This window comes from Anas acuta, chromosome 1 (genome assembly GCF_963932015.1).
Source record: "Anas acuta chromosome 1, bAnaAcu1.1, whole genome shotgun sequence".
Lineage (NCBI taxonomy): Eukaryota > Metazoa > Chordata > Aves > Anseriformes > Anatidae > Anas > Anas acuta.
Window position 1 is genome coordinate 111,935,238 of NC_088979.1, and position 18,075 is coordinate 111,953,312.

Sequence of the window (18,075 nt, forward strand, 5' to 3'; positions counted from 1 at the left end):
ATTTAATTGTCCTGATTTCCAGTAACTACACATCAGAAAACTTAAGCAGACATTTCTGTAACATTTGAATGCAGATACTTGTACATACAAATGGGAAGTCAGTTTTCATGCCACTTTTTTTCTGAAAACTACCCAACAACTTAGCTAAGAAGACATAAACTGGACGAAGTTTTGATAAAACCTTTCCATTTGTGCTACTAGCATTCACCAACTAGCAATACCCTGCCAGCAGAAAATACACATCAGAAATAATCCCAGGAAATAAACAGGACAGAGTGAAATTGTTCACACAATTAACTTACTGGTAAAAACAGAAACCTGACCCTGTTTGGGGGCAATGTAAAACTAGAGACAGATTCAAGGAACCGGCTTTGGCAGAGATAGCAGAGAGAAGTTGGAACGAAGTGTCAGAAGAACACCTTGTGAAAAGCATTGTTTATCTTCATTGCTTAAAGAAGTATGTTACAAAAAACATTTTGCATTTTCTGTCTTGATAAGAAAAATATTAAAGATAGTACAATATGAAGACTTATGAAATGGGAATTTGTATAATTTAAGCTAACCTGTAACTTTTTTTTTTTGGGGGGGGGGGAGGTTACTTTAGCCAGAAAGTTCTGATTAAACATCCATAATCTTACTACTCTTGTCCTGTAGAAGTAAAACGCTTTATTTAGCACTCATGGGAAAAAAATGAAAGCACACAATGGACAATCTGAAAGTCAGTCACTTCTGAGCACAGTATAGTGTAACATAATACAGAATATAACAGGAACTATTTCATTGCCTGACAACTTCTTATCAGACTGCTCTCTCGCCATTTTTTTTTTCAATTAAGATTGAACTTTCTTAACAGTAACTTCTTTGGGTATTCTGCTGTTTTTATCTTTGCTTTGCTTCTCCTTGGATGCTTTCTCACTTTATAAGGAGGGGAGAGTGGGGCTTGCACAATCCAGCAGCCCTGAAGTGATACGAAACATTTGCCTGCTCACTCCGACAGCAAAGCTCCTTTAAGTACACTTTGCATAAACAGACCTCTAACAGCCTTGCAATTATCAGCAATTTGAATCAAGTGACCAACACAAAGGTTAACCTGGAGTAAAAGAAAGCTTGGCAACTAATTAATATGTCAAAGTAGCACTCTCTCTTCCAAAAGAGTTAATGAAGCTTATGAAGGACACATGCGTGCCTTTTGGTGTGCAGGCCAGCCCGTGGAGTGTGGTGTGGCTGACATTGGTTCACTTGCAGTTTACCCACCAGCCTGATGGTAGATAAAAGAAAAAAAAAAAAAACGAATTAGGGTTAGTGTACCACAGCTCTGGCTGGCTCCTCTGTATTAGGAATTGCTGCGCATGGCTCGTCCCACAGCGAGCTCCTTGCCACTAACCAAAGAGCAGGGGGACAGATGATAAAAGAGGCGTATCCACTAAGGAGAAAACCATTTCATAATCACCTCCTCAATAGAGTTTCTTACTTACACTAAGCTTCCAATCAGAAAGAACCAATACCCAGTCCCAGGCTGTTGCCTTAGAGAAATTATCCTCTGCATTTTGCTTTTTGGGAAATGAGTACACTGTATGATGAAAAAATATCTAGTAACTTCAAATTACATGGATATCTACACCAAAATATTTGCCCATAGCAAAATAAAACCACGTGAAATACTGCTTATAGATGCAAGTTAGGGAGAGCAACTTTACAAGTCAACAAATAAATTACTCTTGCTTCTATGACTATATAAAAATCCAGTCAGTTTCAGGACCACTGTATAGCCTTTGAGGACTAAATTATTTGCTTAAGTCTGCTAATAATCCCCACTTTTATTAAACTGATTTTTTTTAAGTGGCTGCAAGAGAAATAGTAATTTCTCCCAGACTTAGGGTTTAGTTTTTCCCTCCAGAAAGCAAATTAGGGCTATAAAGAAGTTCTAAACTGTCAAATACGTCCAATTTCACTCCTTGCATAAGGAAAACAAAAAAAAGAATAATTGATATTTAATTCTTTTTAAGTGTAAAAAACACCTATAAAAAAAAAAAAAAAAAACCATTCTTTTACAGTAGGTCTATTACGACTCTGCATGGCAGCCCTCACCTCACACACTCAGAGTTCCCTTCTGATCATTTTCAACAGTTAATTCTGTTTCCACGGATGCCTGCATGTACCTTGGGACACCATGACATTGAACCTGCCAGGCTTCCACCTGCAAATACATTACTCAGGACAGCAGGCATTCCCAATACCATTTTCATGCTTCAACTGACAGAACTATCAATTCATCTTATTAATCATCAGCTGAGAAATCTCAATTTTCATGATTTTGACCCATTGACAAATTAACAAGAAATATGCACCAAGACTCAGGTTGTACTGTGTCAGGTAAGCTGGCTCTGAAGAGGTGCCCAGAGGAATCTGAATGAGGAACATACCTACTTAGAATCAAAAGGCTCCTCAATGGTCTTTTTTCCTAGCTGGGATGAACAACAGTAGAAGTGAACTGTTATAAAAGAAAGGCACCAGGAAGAGAACAAATCTGAACTTCCTAAATTCCCAAGCCATCCCTGGGACACGACAGACAAATTGCATGCTTGACAGATATCCCTACACACATAATATAGATCAGGAAAACCCTACAAAGGCTTGCAGCAGAGTTTGCTCCAGAAGGTACACATTTCCCCAAGAATGCCTCCAAAGAACATATCCATTGTAAAGTGCTTTTAGGCTTTTTCACAAGATATTTGCACGTCATCCAAGCTCAAGAAAAAGGCTAGTGAGCCTAGAGAGGTGACATTCTAGAAGCACAATATACTACACCTAACTCCTACATTGTACACATCCTACAAGAACCTCATCAGGCATTTAGGGAATAAGAAACTACATGAAGTGATTTCACAGATCTTTCAGTTCAAGTCAGATCTGCACACGAATTGACACTTCTGGAATCAGACATAACACACTTTGGAGAACTCTGAGTTCACAGACTAGTAGACAGGATTCAGCTCTTCACACATGACTTCTTCTGCAAAGGACAGAAATAAAGGTGTTGTAATCTGGTTCCCCAAGAAACAAGGCTTACATAATTATGCCAACCCCAATCTACACTGCCCTCATTAACTTTGGAATCTCTTGGCCAATTTCAACTACATTTTAGAAGACTGGTGTCTAAAAGGATGTCTATAGGTTTTGTGAAATCCAACGGACAGGTAAAGGAAGGAAAAACAAAGTCCCTTTTGAAGGATAAGGCTACAGTGTGACTGGACAGCTGCACGCTTCGCCAGCCATCCCTTTAGTGTGAGCACACACATTCACACACTTTTTGGTCCAAAGTTCTACAGAAGAGGTCTGTCCAATGCCCACTGGTGTTTGTGAAGGAAGACAAGTTTGAAGTGAGGAGCTAGCATATATGGGAACCAATTTGAAACTCTACAGAACAAATAGCGATGGATGCTAGAGTAATGGCATTAATATGAAGGAGAGACAGACACCACAAGACAGCTGCGGGCAAGCAAGGAATAGAAGATGAATCTGTAGAAAATAAAAATGGCTTTTTTCTGCCACTTGCATACCAAGCTGCCAAGTTTAATTGTCCAGGTGTAATTCAGTAACTCTGACAAAAGCCTGAATTTCATTACATTTTAAGCCATTACACGTAAGAAAGTACAGTTGAGTGAACAGAGGCAGGCATTAGCATTTTGCAACATGTGGCAAGGTTTTCAAAAGGGTAAAAACATACATAAACTTTGTGATTATAAACAGCTTAAACAACTTAGAAGTGTCCATAACCTATTTTTTTCTTATTCCTTTTAGTTTGAAGAACCATTCATCCAGTGCTCTGAGCATAATCTTTTGTAAATTACTGCACCATCAGGTAACACTTTCGCCTACCAAGAAACAGTATCCTTGCTCCATCAACCCTGTAATGCCTGGTGGTCCTGGGAAGCATGGATGAGGCAAGATGCTTGGCTCGCCAAGCATCAAAAGATCTGGACAGTGTAGAAGACACATAATAGGCTGATTCCAGCTATTAACTCTGCATAAAAGCTACTAATGTTTACTGAGCAAAAATATCTCTACCAATCCTTAAAAGACAGAAATTAAGAGAATAGCATCATTTCCTCTCGTTCTTCACAGAGCCACTGAAATGCCAATCAACTGCATGCTCCTCGAGACATGGAAATCTAACTCTACTCTGCTGTGCATATGCATTATGATACAGCCTAATTAGGTGATTATACATTTTTTCCCCCAGGACCTTTGCTATCCAGGAGAGTGCAAAACCACGCTGAACAGTAAGGTCTGGTCTGGATTCAGGTACTTGTAGGGAGTGCCAGTTTGCAGGGCAATCAAAAGTCATGTTCCCCATTCTGGCTGCAGGCCAAGATGTCCCTGCATTTGATATGGAGGATATAGAGCATCCACCTTGACACACCTTGGGATCTCTCCTCCGAAGGAAGCCAAGACTGCAGAGAGACAGAGCCTGAGCAGGGTCAGGGGCTTACCAGCCCCAAGGATAGACAGAGTCCAAAATGAAGACACCGAAAATAGGCTCTCAGCAGCCTGCCATCTCAAAGTCCTTGCTCAGGTATTCATCCGGTAGCCTCCGGACTGTGATGAGTTTTGCTTCCAGGATCTCTGGCAGGCAAAAGGATACAAAATGATTCATACCCATTTAACATTTTGCCTCACTGAGTGTACAAAGCAAATGATGCTTATGCAGCGAGTCAGCACTTCATATTTGGGCCTACTTTTGTTGTTGTTGTTTAAACCTTCCAACAAATCTGTTAGGAGCTCTGAACTCTCAATATTTGCTTTCCTTAGTCACTTCCCACACTACTAAACACCACAAAGCAGATCCCAGGAGCACTGAGATTAAAGAACAAGCAACCAGTCAACCTTTGGGATTATTTTGCTTAGCTAGGCCCAACGTTTCTTTGAATCCCTTAATGTGGCCACACTCAGCCTAAGGAATCCACAGCACACTGCAGTTCTGTTCTGGCCACCATCTACGCAGGTGTAAGTTCCTGGGGAAACATCCGTATTATCATCACTGGAACATCACTAATTGCAGACAGAAGTAGAAGACTCACCGAACTCTTCCTATTTGAGTCTGCACGACATTTAGAAAGCAATCAAATGCCTAAGCATCACCAAGAAATTCCTTTAAAACAGAGGACATGCAGCAGTAGCTGACAAGCTGGAAAATTTAAATCCTCAATATAACAGCTTTACCTGAAATACCTAGAGACAAGAGAGGAAAAAAAACCAGCTCCCCTCCTAACAGTTCTGTCAAATTTTTAACTAGCAATTTGGCCTCAAAACCCTTTCTTTGCTGATGCACTTATTTCAGAGACCTTTACTGCCAGCATTACACCTTCAGGGTAGGGTCCAGAAGATGGTCTCCACAGGAAGACCACCCAGCCATAGTTCAGGCAGTGAGTCATTGGTCTGAATGCTGCTTTGTGCCCTCCTCTTGGTTTATTCAATTTATTTTGCAAATGAAAACCTACTAAGAGTTCTCACTTGTCCAACAAGATAAAAATGAGCTATCTTGGGTACACTAATTGAAACGTGTTGTTTCCCCTCTTCATTAAACACTTTCATTTTAAAAGAGCCTCATATTCATCCTCATCTACAAGCATGTAAAGCCGATTACCTAGACGAGAAATGAAGCACTCAAGCCAGAAAAAGAAACAAACAATCCTGAAGACTCTCGAAGCGTTGTTAACTAAGTTACTACGTGCAAATCAGACTGGAATCTTTTTGTTTCTGCTTTTACTTCTCCCTGAGTAATGGCATACAGCTGTATTTACGCTGCTAAATATTTATGTAAAACGGGCCTGCAACCTGTGTAAGATAAGCAGTGCATTTTGCTGTTGGAACATTAACATTCGGCTTCTCTGCCCTGTGTGCTCAAAACATTCCGCCTTCATATTCCCTTCATTCTCTTTGCACTGAATATTTGCACACACAGTCTGCAGAACTGTTTCGTGTTTGCAATGCTAGAATTCCTCGCTGCACTTTGATCAGGGCACAGTGAGTGGTAATTTTCTACCTTGAGCATGTCAGCCTAATAAAATGAACAAACTGTTCCCAGTCACAGAGATTTAAAAACAAAAAATCCACAGTTGCCGAAGTTATCTGCTTCTTATCAAGATCCATGTTTGGCACCAGATGCATTTGATTCATTCATCATTGTCAGGGCACTCGCACACTAATTATTTCAAATTGTTTCCTCAGGCAGAGGTCTAGGACAAATGCAAGCAAGCCAAAAATAGCAGTTATGAATAATTATGCATAATTTACCTCAAGGCCTGGGCCAGTCTATCTTGCCACCTGTGATCTGGACTGATTGTGGACTTCAAATTAGTTCAAGATTACTTTTTTTTTTTTTTTTTAATACAATGCCAACATTTAACCTTTCTACAAGTAGCTTTCTGATGCTTTAAATATTTCTAATGAAATGCCAATAGGATTCCTCCTTTTCCTTCTTTTTTTAAAAGAAAAATCCTTTCAATTTCACAACCCAAAAAGTATAATAATAGGAAAAACTTCAGAGACAAGGTCAGCACATGCAACCTAATGGTAAGGCTAAGGAATGAGGTACTAGGCAAAGCACATTCCTTCCTCTGCAATCTTGAAGTCAGCTCTGATGCTCCAAAACGAAACCTCTTTCAGACCCTAGAACTTTCTCTATTACCCTTTATGGAGAAAGAAAGAGAACTATCTTAACACCAATGTTTCAAACAAACAAAAAAAAGATTGATGACACACTTGCCCCTGCAAATTCAGAAGTATATATTTAACTTTATAGATAACAAACTCATTAATTTCAATGGATCCAAAGAAGTGTGTGATTAAGGTATGGAAGGTTTTTGTAGAACTTTTTTGCCTCCTTTCACTCAGTGTGCTGAATGTACATTCCAGCTTGGTGTAGCGCTTTAAGCATTAAAGTTGTATGTTTCAAACCAGCATAGCTGAAAGAAAACCCACCCTAAAGGTTTCCTACCAGGAGAAGAAACACGAGTCATACCAGAAACTGAGAAGTGTACATATCACTGATAATTCAGAAAGACCATTCCAGTTTGGGAACACAGTACAGATGTTTCACTTCTATAGAGATGACTAAAAATATGTAACAGCCAAAGCCATCCATGCAGAAATCAGATGTATCGCTTACTCAGGGAGAACCATCTATGAATTCCTCCACTCAGGTATGAATACACAGACCTCTCAGGGAGGATAAAGACTCCACTGTTGAATAAACAGCACAAGACATGCAAGAACCAGCCCAGCTATGTTCTAAAGTTGTTTACACTACAGATGCACTTATGCATTTTCCTGATTCTAAAGAGCAGAAAAATATCAAAGTAGAGAAATGCTAACTAAAAGAAAAAAATACATTCAGTAACAAAGTTTAAGGTATTAATAGAAAATGCAAAACAAACAGAAAAATATGCCTTCCATCTGCCTTTCAGATAGCTCCTTTTTTCAAAGCATTATTTACAAATAACTCTCCTATTAAAATCAGGTAGTCATAAGATATTAGTGGATGAAGTTCACACTGTCTGAACAGCTCTCAAGCTTGACAAGAGACAAAACAAACTACCGGGTTTCAAGTTGGAGCTTACTAAGTTTCATCAACTGGAGAAGGAAAAACAAAGTTTACCTTCCTGCCACCATACACAAAATTTGCAATTGAAATGCAAGTAGAAACTAGAATCTAATAAAGCAGAAGAACAAATATTAATTTTTAAAAGCTGTGCAATGTAATGCGGAAAAATCTGTGAAATGATTGAAATGACACAAAAAATGAATGCTCTTAAAATGATCTTTTTTCTTTGCCATGCTGTGATTTTAAAGCAGTGAAACTAATGAAAAATACAAGTTCCATAAAATGAAAGCATTACAGGTTGACATGGACCACTGTAGTAACATGTATTTTGAAATTGGTTATTTAAATCTTAATTTGGCTTAATCTGGTTTATGTAGAGTCACATATTTTAGAAATGCAAGGTTAAGTTTATAATGGATATTAATTAAAATGTTTATGAAAAACATTTCATGAAACTTCCTTTTGTTCACTAATTCAAGTGATCTGGAGTTGGATACAACCACTCTGTGAAAACCCAGACTTAGAAGGGTTCTTACATCTCCCGTGCAAGGATGATTTCCTTTGATGATGTCAAAATATGAAAACAAATATTTTCCCCTCAAGTGATAGTGCCTAGCACTTCCTACTTACTGTATAAAATGTTTTTTCCTCCTTTTAATTACTTCCAAATTATCAGAATTTGGTGGAAGTTCAGTTTTATGTACAAACAGGATGCAAGCAACGAATGCATCATTAGTGAACTGTTACTTTCAAAAAGAACAATAATTTTTCAAACATTTTGGATACAATTGAGACAACTGAATCACTCATTTCACTTCAGAAATCCCATTGCAACCACTGTTAATTCACACACATGCCCATTCTCACAAACAGTCATTTAAACAGGTGCTTTTCAGCAGTGAAGGTCAAGTGAAACACTTTTTAGTCTCCCTCAAATGATAACTACACTTCCATCAGTTCAAAACTGACCAGTGAATTTGCTTTTGTCTGTTAACAGAAGGGGATCCATGCTGGGAGAGAACCAAAGGGAAAAAAAATATCAGGTAGACTGAGTTAGAAAGCTATCTATTTTTGCTAAACAGAGCAAAACCATAATGATCACGCAACAGCTAATTAAAGAGCAAACAAATACAAAAGGAACTATTTCTTATGATTCACTAGGGTAAAATTCAAAAAGTACTCATTTAAAAGAAATCCCATTAAGAAATAAAAGACTGATTATTAGCAAATAATTCATAACAGGGAGACGTATAAAGCAGACTGCAAGAAGATCTCCCAGAGGAAACCCCATTAGCTGGAATTTTAAAATTAGGTTGAACAAAGTATTAGAATATGTACTTGTGGGATCCAAGCCTGCTCATCTAGGGGATGGAAAAATATCCTTTTATGTCTATAATTTTCCCAGTTTAGCCGGGTTTAGTTTGCTCCTGTGTGTGATAGCTAGTTAGAAGGTCTGAAATGAAAATACCTATTCCTATAAAAAAGCTACAAAGCAGTCTAATACTATAAAAAGCACCCCCTGACCACAATTCTTACAGGCCTATTAACTTCTCTCTAAGAAGCCCACAATAGCAAGCTTTAAAAGCATTAAAGAGGACTATTGAATATGTAGATACTATTGCAATATCTGCTCAGTTTACACACATTGCTGCAGTAGTGAGGCAGAACTACCAGAGGTTAGTCCTCAGGGGAATAGGTTTGCTGCTTGCTTGAAATCTCCCCTCCAACCTGTGGGGAATCCTACAAAGCTGGGGTACCCAGCTACAGCCCTATTTGAACTCTTTTCTATCTATAGAATTCTCTTTGTGTCCTTTCTCAGATCAGATAAGAGGAGAGGGATGCAAAGATAAGCTGAAGACATATTCTAGACTTACTTTTTGAGGGGAAAGTAACGAGCCTTTGTACCAATCCTTAAAAAGTACTTCTGCTTCTGATCCACCTGTTCTCTTTCAACCTAATGCTGTGTCTTACAGCTCTCCCAGCGCTCATTTTTAGTACTAGAATTACCTACAAATATTTTCTCCCTATTTTATTACATCCAGATATTGTTTAGGAACTAATGAAATCTTACCATAAAAACATTTAATACAACAAATTATACTCTGAGCTCCACTATAACATGTCAGTCACCTTACATAAGTGACACTGACTACTGTCAGGACATTTCACCAAAACAAACACATTCAGTTAGTCAGCTGTGGTGGCACCAATACTACTGGAGTATTTTTCCCCCACACAACTCAGTTTTTCTCCAAACACTGCTCCTTTCAAGAGGCTTTACTTCACATCTTGTCAGTGCTATGCCCTCAAATTCTTTATCATAAAACGTCTGCTTTGAGTAAACCAGTATTTATAGAAGAAAATACAATCCTGTTCATTGCGTTCACGCATGAAGGCTAAAAACAACAGGACAATGAAGTATCGGGTATTTATGACAAACTCTGGGACAAATTCCGAGATGCTGTGAAATGCTGTGTCAGTTACCCAAAGCAAAGTATGTAAAATTTAGGGTGCAGAGGTGTGGCTGGCTGATGGTAAGAAACAGACAAACTGCCCCAAAAAAATAGAACTGGGGGCTATTTCATGATCTTAAAACAGCCTGCACTTCAGTTTTCTGGGAAAGCCTGGGAGACTGTGCATCCAACTCTGCATTGCGCTGTTGCCTCTACCATGGCCACAGACACAAATACATCTAAAGAATGCTTTAGGAGAGAACTAGGGACATTTGTCTCGGCATTTGAGACCCATGGGCAGTAAGTTCAGAGAGCAAGAGAAAACCAGAGAAACTGACAAAGCCCCATCTCTCACTCACATGCAAAATTTGTCACTGTTTGACCTTCAATTGTCTCTATTTTTTATTTTATTTTATTATTATTTTTTTTTTATCTGCAAGTCATTTCCAGGTTAATTTCCCATTTTCATTATTCTACATCCGTGCTGCAGCTTCTGAGTATAGTAAATATCTCTTTTTTTGGATATATAATCTCCTTTAATATCCTGTCCTCTCTTATCACACCACAGTCCTCCCCTGTTAAATATTGTCTTCGAATTTTTCATGATACAAGCTTTAACAGCTATGGATGTGATTGAAATACAATGTTAACTACTTTGATCCTACAAAAACCTTGTATGGAGGGTCATGTTCATTCTTTATGCTCATGCAAATTCAAAAATGACAAGAAAATTATTTTAGTGTCAAGCTGCAAGTCATAAAAGACAACACCAAAGATGATCCCTTTTTCTGTTTTCCTCTGATGTATGATACACAGTTACTTGACCATGAAAGTAGATGAATAAGCATTTTAAGTCAAATACATGCAATAAAATGCTAAAACTCTAAAATGTGTTGTGTCGTTATGACAGCTGATAAATATATCAGCCATAAACATATCGTGGTTACACGGTGTACAGATCACGTTTCACAAATGAATAGTGAAATTGCAAACAATTGCAAGGTGTTACATAATATTGAACAGCAATCCTCAATCCTCTACGATAAAACACATTTTTTCTTCCTAAAATGAGTCCCTCATCCACTGGAACATTTAATTTTTGCTACTTCTTTCAGATTTTTGCTGGGATAATTCCATCGAAGTCCAACATTTGCATTGCCTGAATTGAAGCTCTGCTTTGAGAGAATTCCAGCTAAGCTTACACATGCTAAAGCATTTGTGGTATATTTTGAATCTCACAACTTATTTTTCCTGTCCCCAGATTCCAGGGACCGCAGTATTCCAACTCTGTGGTACACTCTATATAATAATGTAGACAAATGCTTATATTTGGTCACAGAAGCTCAAATACATGAGTTTTGCTGCAAGTTACCCTTTTACATTCTTGAGGTTGCCTAAAGATATATCTCACACAAGTTTCTGCATGTGTAGGTCCAATACCCTACTAAATTTATTTAATGATTCCGGTGAAGCATCCTTGAATTACTAGTTAATTTTAAACAAAAATGCCTACCTTAAGCTCTTTACTGGTATCCAATTTACTCCTTGAAAGTGATAAAAAAAGACTATCTTGTAGTTTAGAATGTGTCAAACTACATTAACCGAAAATTAAAGAATTTTTTCTTAGTTGCAAGAAACCTGTAAAATTAGCCTAACACAATGAAGTGCTGTATCAACAGCACAGCTTTATTAAGTCAGGATTCTAGATAGATTTGTTCACTTCTGTGTAGTGACTGCCTGAGAAGAAAATGTGGTTTTATTAACAATATTCTAAAATAATCATTTGTTCTCTTACAACAAGGAAAGCATGGGTTAAAATAGAAGAAAACCAAACAAAACTAGAACTGCTTAAACACCAGCGTAACTACAGCATATAAGAGCTGTTCCTCTGAAATCAACTGAGTAATGTTATGGTAAAAGGTAGAATAATTGAGATCAGACTTGCACCAAAAGAATTTCCTATTAATATTTAAATCAACAAAGAAGAAAAAAAAATCACTAAAGCACACACACATATTCAAAACCCTTCAGACGCTATGATTATAGCTGCTATTGAAATTATGCTGCAGCCCTGGAAAAGCTCATTGCAAATTACCTGTCAGTCACAAACACATTCTGTTCTCATGACTTTGATATCCTAAATGGATTTACTTCAACACTACCAGAAGACTCCATGCCAGGAGTTCACAGAATGAAACCAAGCCCCATACACCAACCCATAGTAGGACCTATATAAGAACCACTCTGTGTTATACTGAATTGATTCAGATTAGAGCTGTTAAATCAACGCCACTGCAAGTTACTAGTGTACAACAGTAACAGTTCCTTCTCTTCCCTCAAGAAATACTCATTTTACTACACTCTACTGCTAGAAACTAGAATTAGACCAGGCTTAAAATATGGAATATCACCCTCTGTCTCTTAAAACTAAGTTGCCATGATCAGAAGTACTATGAATCTAAACTTGATAAATTTGACTTTTTCCTCAATGCACACCATATGTCTACATCTCACCTGAAACTATTATGTGGTCTGAAATGCCCATTGTTTTTAAGAAGAAAATCCAACCCCAAAAGGATTTTGTACAATATGTGACAATATGACAGCCAATATTGTGTTTTTTTCTCCTTCACTATGGAAGTGACACTGGAGAGGCATTTATATGGCTATTCCTTGCAGCCAGCCCTTAAAACAGATCTGAATGGATCAGGGGAATACCAAAAAAGCTCTGAACAGTATGTAACAGCAGTTTTCCTATGCCTACAAGCACCAAATAGCTAGAGGTATTTTTATGAAAAACTAACATTAAACTGAACACTGTTGTGATGTCTAACTGCAGCCTATATTGCAATTTAAATTGCAAAGTTTATAAAATAAAACACATTTATGTGATTTGATGATTTTTCAAAGAAGCTATTTGAAACTATTCAGAGCCATGAAATGAAAGCAATAAACTTAATGGAAATCAGTGAATATAGAGCAAGTAAAATGATCCAGGCAGAGGAATTTATCACCCAGATTTTACCTCTGCATACATGGTGAGACTTTTATACATATAATCATTGAAAAAGTCTAATTTTGCTATGCAGACTTCTGAAGCAAGGCATATGATAAAGACTTAATTTCTCAGATAAAAATTAGAAGGAAAATAGTCCAGACCAAATCACCTAATGCCAGCGAAGCCAAACGAATTGTTCACAACAGTAAGGAGAGCGAGGCCAGAATGCTCACTTCTCTTTTCACATTAAGAAATAAAAACCTCATGTTAGAAGGAATAACCTTTAAGAGCAATAAGAAAGCAGTCAAAATCTAGAAGACAGATATCACGTTGCACATTGTCAATACATTACAGTACGAGATCAATGACTATTAAGTTAATTTCACATTCATTCCAGAACCATAAATCATAAAGAACTCGATATCAATACACTGATCTGATCTGCAGCTTTCATTTGAATTAAACTGAATTATTTTAATACTTAATACTTTCTTTGGGAATGGTACGACTTTTTTTTAATTTCCAGTAAAATAAAATTTGGTTTCCAAGACTTGACAGTGGTTCCTTCAATTCACATTTGCTGCTATTGACTGCTCTGCTACAGCAACACACTGCTTCGCACTGCAGGTTCTAATGTAATAAACATTACTCTATGACAAAATATCCATATTTCATGGTCTTTTAAGAGATTCTTTTTAAAATCAGTTTGCATATACTTAAAATCCTGGACAGGATGAAAAGATAAGATTTGTATAGCAAACTGTAACAATAAATATCCTCGATCTATGAGATATTTTTGTATTGAGTGCCATATACTTCTGCTAATAATTTTAACCAAATGCCATAAGCTATTACCAGGCTCCCAGAGCTGTTGGTGGGAGAGGAACATTATTACTATTTTTAAATGACTGGTAACAGCTCCTACTCCAACCAGAAATTTCTACTCAAAAAGCAGAGCTACCACGTTAGCATATGGCACTAAGCACCAATACATCAGTCCATCAGCAGAAAATCCTTTGTAAGGCAGACTTTCTGCAATGGAAGTGATGAAAATTTCCCTGTTATTGATTTAATCAAATTACTAAAACATGTAATACATGTTCCCTAGAACTTACCTGCATCTCCAGAGTAGGAAGTTACAACAATGTACTTGTCCTCTGCAACCTGGTAGCAAGTCAGGACTTTTTGTACTGGCTGCCAGTCAAGGCCATCAGTAACATGAACACCTTTTCTTTTCGCTCTCACACTGCTACAGCACAAGCAAGAGGCAAAACAAAAACCCTTGTCCTCAAAAGAATTCACAAATTACAAAACTGCTAGCACCTGAGACTCCTCTTGAATGGTAACTGAAAAAGTTACCATTCTTGAAAGCTGCTGGTGCTACCATCCGCAAAATACAAAGCAAGACCTTATTCCACAACTGAGATCTTCCACAGCTTAGCACATCATAAACAAACACAGAAGGAACTAAATAACATCACATGGGAACAAACTCTTCTTCCACAAAATTAGTCTAAAATGCTTGACTCTAAACTCTTAAACTGATACATTGCATTCACACACACAAAAAATAAAATAAAATTGACAGAAGAGCCCATTACAGATCAAAGTATTGATTTCTGCAGAAAATCAACAGCAGAAACTTCACTTCTGTTTCTGTCTTGGGGGACTAGGGACAAGAACCAGAAAGAGAAGACGACAAGAGGGAACTTTAGTCTGCATGATGCAACCACTTGCATTCCGGTTTAAATCCCAAAATATTGCTTTTAATGAAGGGGTAGATCCCTCTCACAAGATGGATGACATATGTATCACAAACATCTGATAAAGTAAAATTCTTCAGTGAACTAACTCCCACAGCACCCAGACATTAATACTCTAGAAAATTCCCTAGAAAAGGCAATCTGCATGCCATTAAACTATGCAGACACTTTCCCTGCATCCTCAGTTCTCACTCACCCCTTGCTTTTTTCTGCTTCCTACACGTACATGGAGGTCTTTGCTCCCAGCATCCTTCTCTCCTTCCAGTACAAGCTGCATTGCTGGTGCAAGACTATTGCTCTAAATGAGCTGCTAGAAAGCTCTGTCTGACAAGTCATGCAAGCTAAAGGAAAAATGGCATGTGCCTCAGTTGGAAGTCTTAATAAGGAAAGCAAAACATGTAGAAAGATAAACGGACAGACTGAAAAAACACTTGCACTCAGAAAAATGCAAGCTGACATTTAAAGACATAAGTGAGAACTACATTCACTTCTACTAAGTTCCCTGATGGCTGCTGACATCTGATTTCATCTTCATACCGCTGCATTTTAGGAACCATCTGAAAGAGGTGCAGTTTCTTTTGACAGATCCACGGGGAAAGAAAATGGGATAACTTTTGTTAACAAAATGTTTCATATTTCTTCCCCAAATCCAGAGAAAGTCCTTATCTTATGCAAAGCAGAAAGAAATCTAAAAAACCCTTAAAGAATACCAAAGCAACAACTTCCCATAGCCAAGTGGACTCAGGCAATTCTTGAATAAATGGACAGATCTAATACAAGTTATACTGCACACACACATCCTACATCATGGTCTGACATCCAATCCTTCTACAACTGTGACTATACCATCCTTTTGTCTCTGTCAGAGTCAATTTAGGCAAAAACTTAATTTTCACAAGGTATACGGTTTTCTCTTCAGCTTTCCAGAAACAATCTTTGTGAAACTATGGATGAAAGCCCCTGAAAATTAATTCATGAAACAAACTCATTATAAACCAAAACTGTCAAGATTTATGCAGTTTGCAGATACAAGCATGTGCTGTAAGGCTATAAAACAGGTATGTGTGTTTGTATGCTGAAAAGGCTGCATACGGTATCAACTACACACAACTTTGCACATCCATCATCTGCATTTTCAACTACTTCATCAGGCAAAAAGGTGAATGTGTGGATGGATCATAAACCTATCCGCATTTATGTGACCTTCAGAGAAAGAAGGCCACAGAGAGCTTCTACTACGTTCATAACAATGGGGACAAATTATAATTTTGCTATATATGGTAATATTTTTGGACAGAATTGTGTACTCATTCGAACCATTAAGATCCCTGCTAAACCTTAGAACAATCTTAAAAAATAAAAAGTAAAAAAAATAAATAATAGAGAAGTGGTTTTGAACAGCACATAATATCCCATTTTTTTTATTTTTTTTTTAAATCACACTTTTCATTGAACACCAGAGAAACAACAGACCTGCAAATACAGAGCAAGGCAGACTGCTTTAAAGCCACTGATAAGCTTTTACAAGCACTGTTTCTTAAAAATCAGAGCTGATGGCAAGTTTATACTTCATCAACTAAATCAAACTTCTAAAAGTTGGATAGGGCTGCTATGGGAAGAGACACCGCTCTGAGCACAGCCCCCTGGTCTCCACCTTTGGGGAGCATGGAAAGCCCTTTGGAGAGAAAGAACCATCTTGCCATAAAGACCATGGGCATTAAGCACATGTGGATTCTCTTCTGCTGGTTTAACAAACAGCAGGAGAAAGCTGCTGGCTGTCTTTCTCAGCATACAGGTTGCTCATACATAGCTGTATATTTTAACGTAAGATTGCTTAGACAAATGCAAATGCTCTATGATCTCTTCGGCTTGAAGCTTGTCTTTTGTTCAGAACCCAAATATTTCATATAGCAACATAGTACATTCCTTTTTCTTTCTATTTTCCATCATTTTTCCTGCTTCATCCACAAAAATGGATACTTCATTTTGCTTTTTCCTCCATCTTCCTGAATTTACTGTAATTTACCTAATGTTTTTCCCCCATAGTATTCCCACTCCTTTCCATGCACAAAATGCCAAGGGTCACCAAAACAAGCTAAAGCTAAACCATTCCCATGGTCAGTTAGCCCAATATGATCTTTCTTGCATTACTCTTGGTTTACACATTTTTAGAGATTTGTGGATATAGAAACAACTCTTTAATTTAATTTTGGTTTTATGCAAATTCTATGTTAATCAAATTATCCTGGGTTATTTCTAAGGATGCTTCACTATTTTTTTTTGTATTGCCTTGTTTCTCTCAGATACTACAATATGTCTTTATTATTTATTTCGACCTTTTGGCAGTCTTACTGTATTGTCATTTTAATATTGTCATTAACCATTCCATAACCTTTCCAGTCTCCCAACACACTATGGATGGCTTGCTCACACAACCCATCAGTGATTACTTATTACATTTCTGTATTCATCCTCTCTTCACAGCAAATATATTTAATAGCCGTTTTGAACCAATGATTTCTCTTCAGACACTTAGTTCACCTCTGTCCTTTCCAGACATGACTTTACCCCACTGAATGTCATGTCACAAAATGTGCTGCCAAATTATAACAGTTTATATTCATTTTGGTACATCACGTTTACAAACCATTGCTCACATTTAGGATGACAGAGGTAGGAAATAAAAACGGCACTAAACAGCCTCTTGTTCAGTGTAGGAGCACTACTTGCACATAGCTGTGTTTTACTCTTAGTTACAATGTAAATCCAACAATTCCTATGACTAAAATGGGTTCATGTGTAGGTTAACATTAACTTCAGTACACTACAGACCTTTGAGCTCTGTCCAGCTTCCACATTGTCCAATGTGACAGTTGATATAATAAAAGTAATTGTCTCCTGCTAAGAACTAAGTTTAGGCCATTTACCTCGGTCACTATTGTAGACATCCTTTTCATTATTCCTTTCATTTTTCTATATAAACCTTTTCAACTACTCCACATTGTTAAAACCATACAGACGGGAAGTTAAGTATGTCAGCTATCAGAACGGTTGTGGTGTTGCTTGTGAGGCCACAGAGCAAAGACCACCTAACATTATCTTGTCATCTGACATATTTAACCTAAAAAAGTCTTCTGTTACATATATATTCAGAAGCAGCTGGGCACTTCCCACTGCCACCTCCACTATTTTAGTCCTGTAACACTTCCCTCTGTATCATTAAGATATTGCAGAGGTGGTGTCCTGTTCCCCCCC

At 37.6% G+C, this 18,075-nt stretch overlaps 1 protein-coding gene across 4 annotated transcripts in view; it reads right to left on the bottom strand.

The window, feature by feature from the left end:
• The window catches only part of EPHA3 (EPH receptor A3), a 213,255-nt gene that overhangs the window by 164,816 nt on the left and 30,364 nt on the right, over positions 1-18,075 (bottom strand). The window contains exon 1 of one of the 4 annotated variants that reach the window (XM_068692988.1): positions 14,173-14,193. The exons of the other annotated variants lie outside the window; for them this stretch is intronic. Coding sequence (XP_068549089.1) covers positions 14,173-14,178 — 6 coding nt within the window. The 5' untranslated portion in view covers positions 14,179-14,193. Of the gene's footprint in view, positions 1-14,172; positions 14,194-18,075 lie in introns of those variants that run through there. 4 annotated transcript variants of the gene reach the window in all.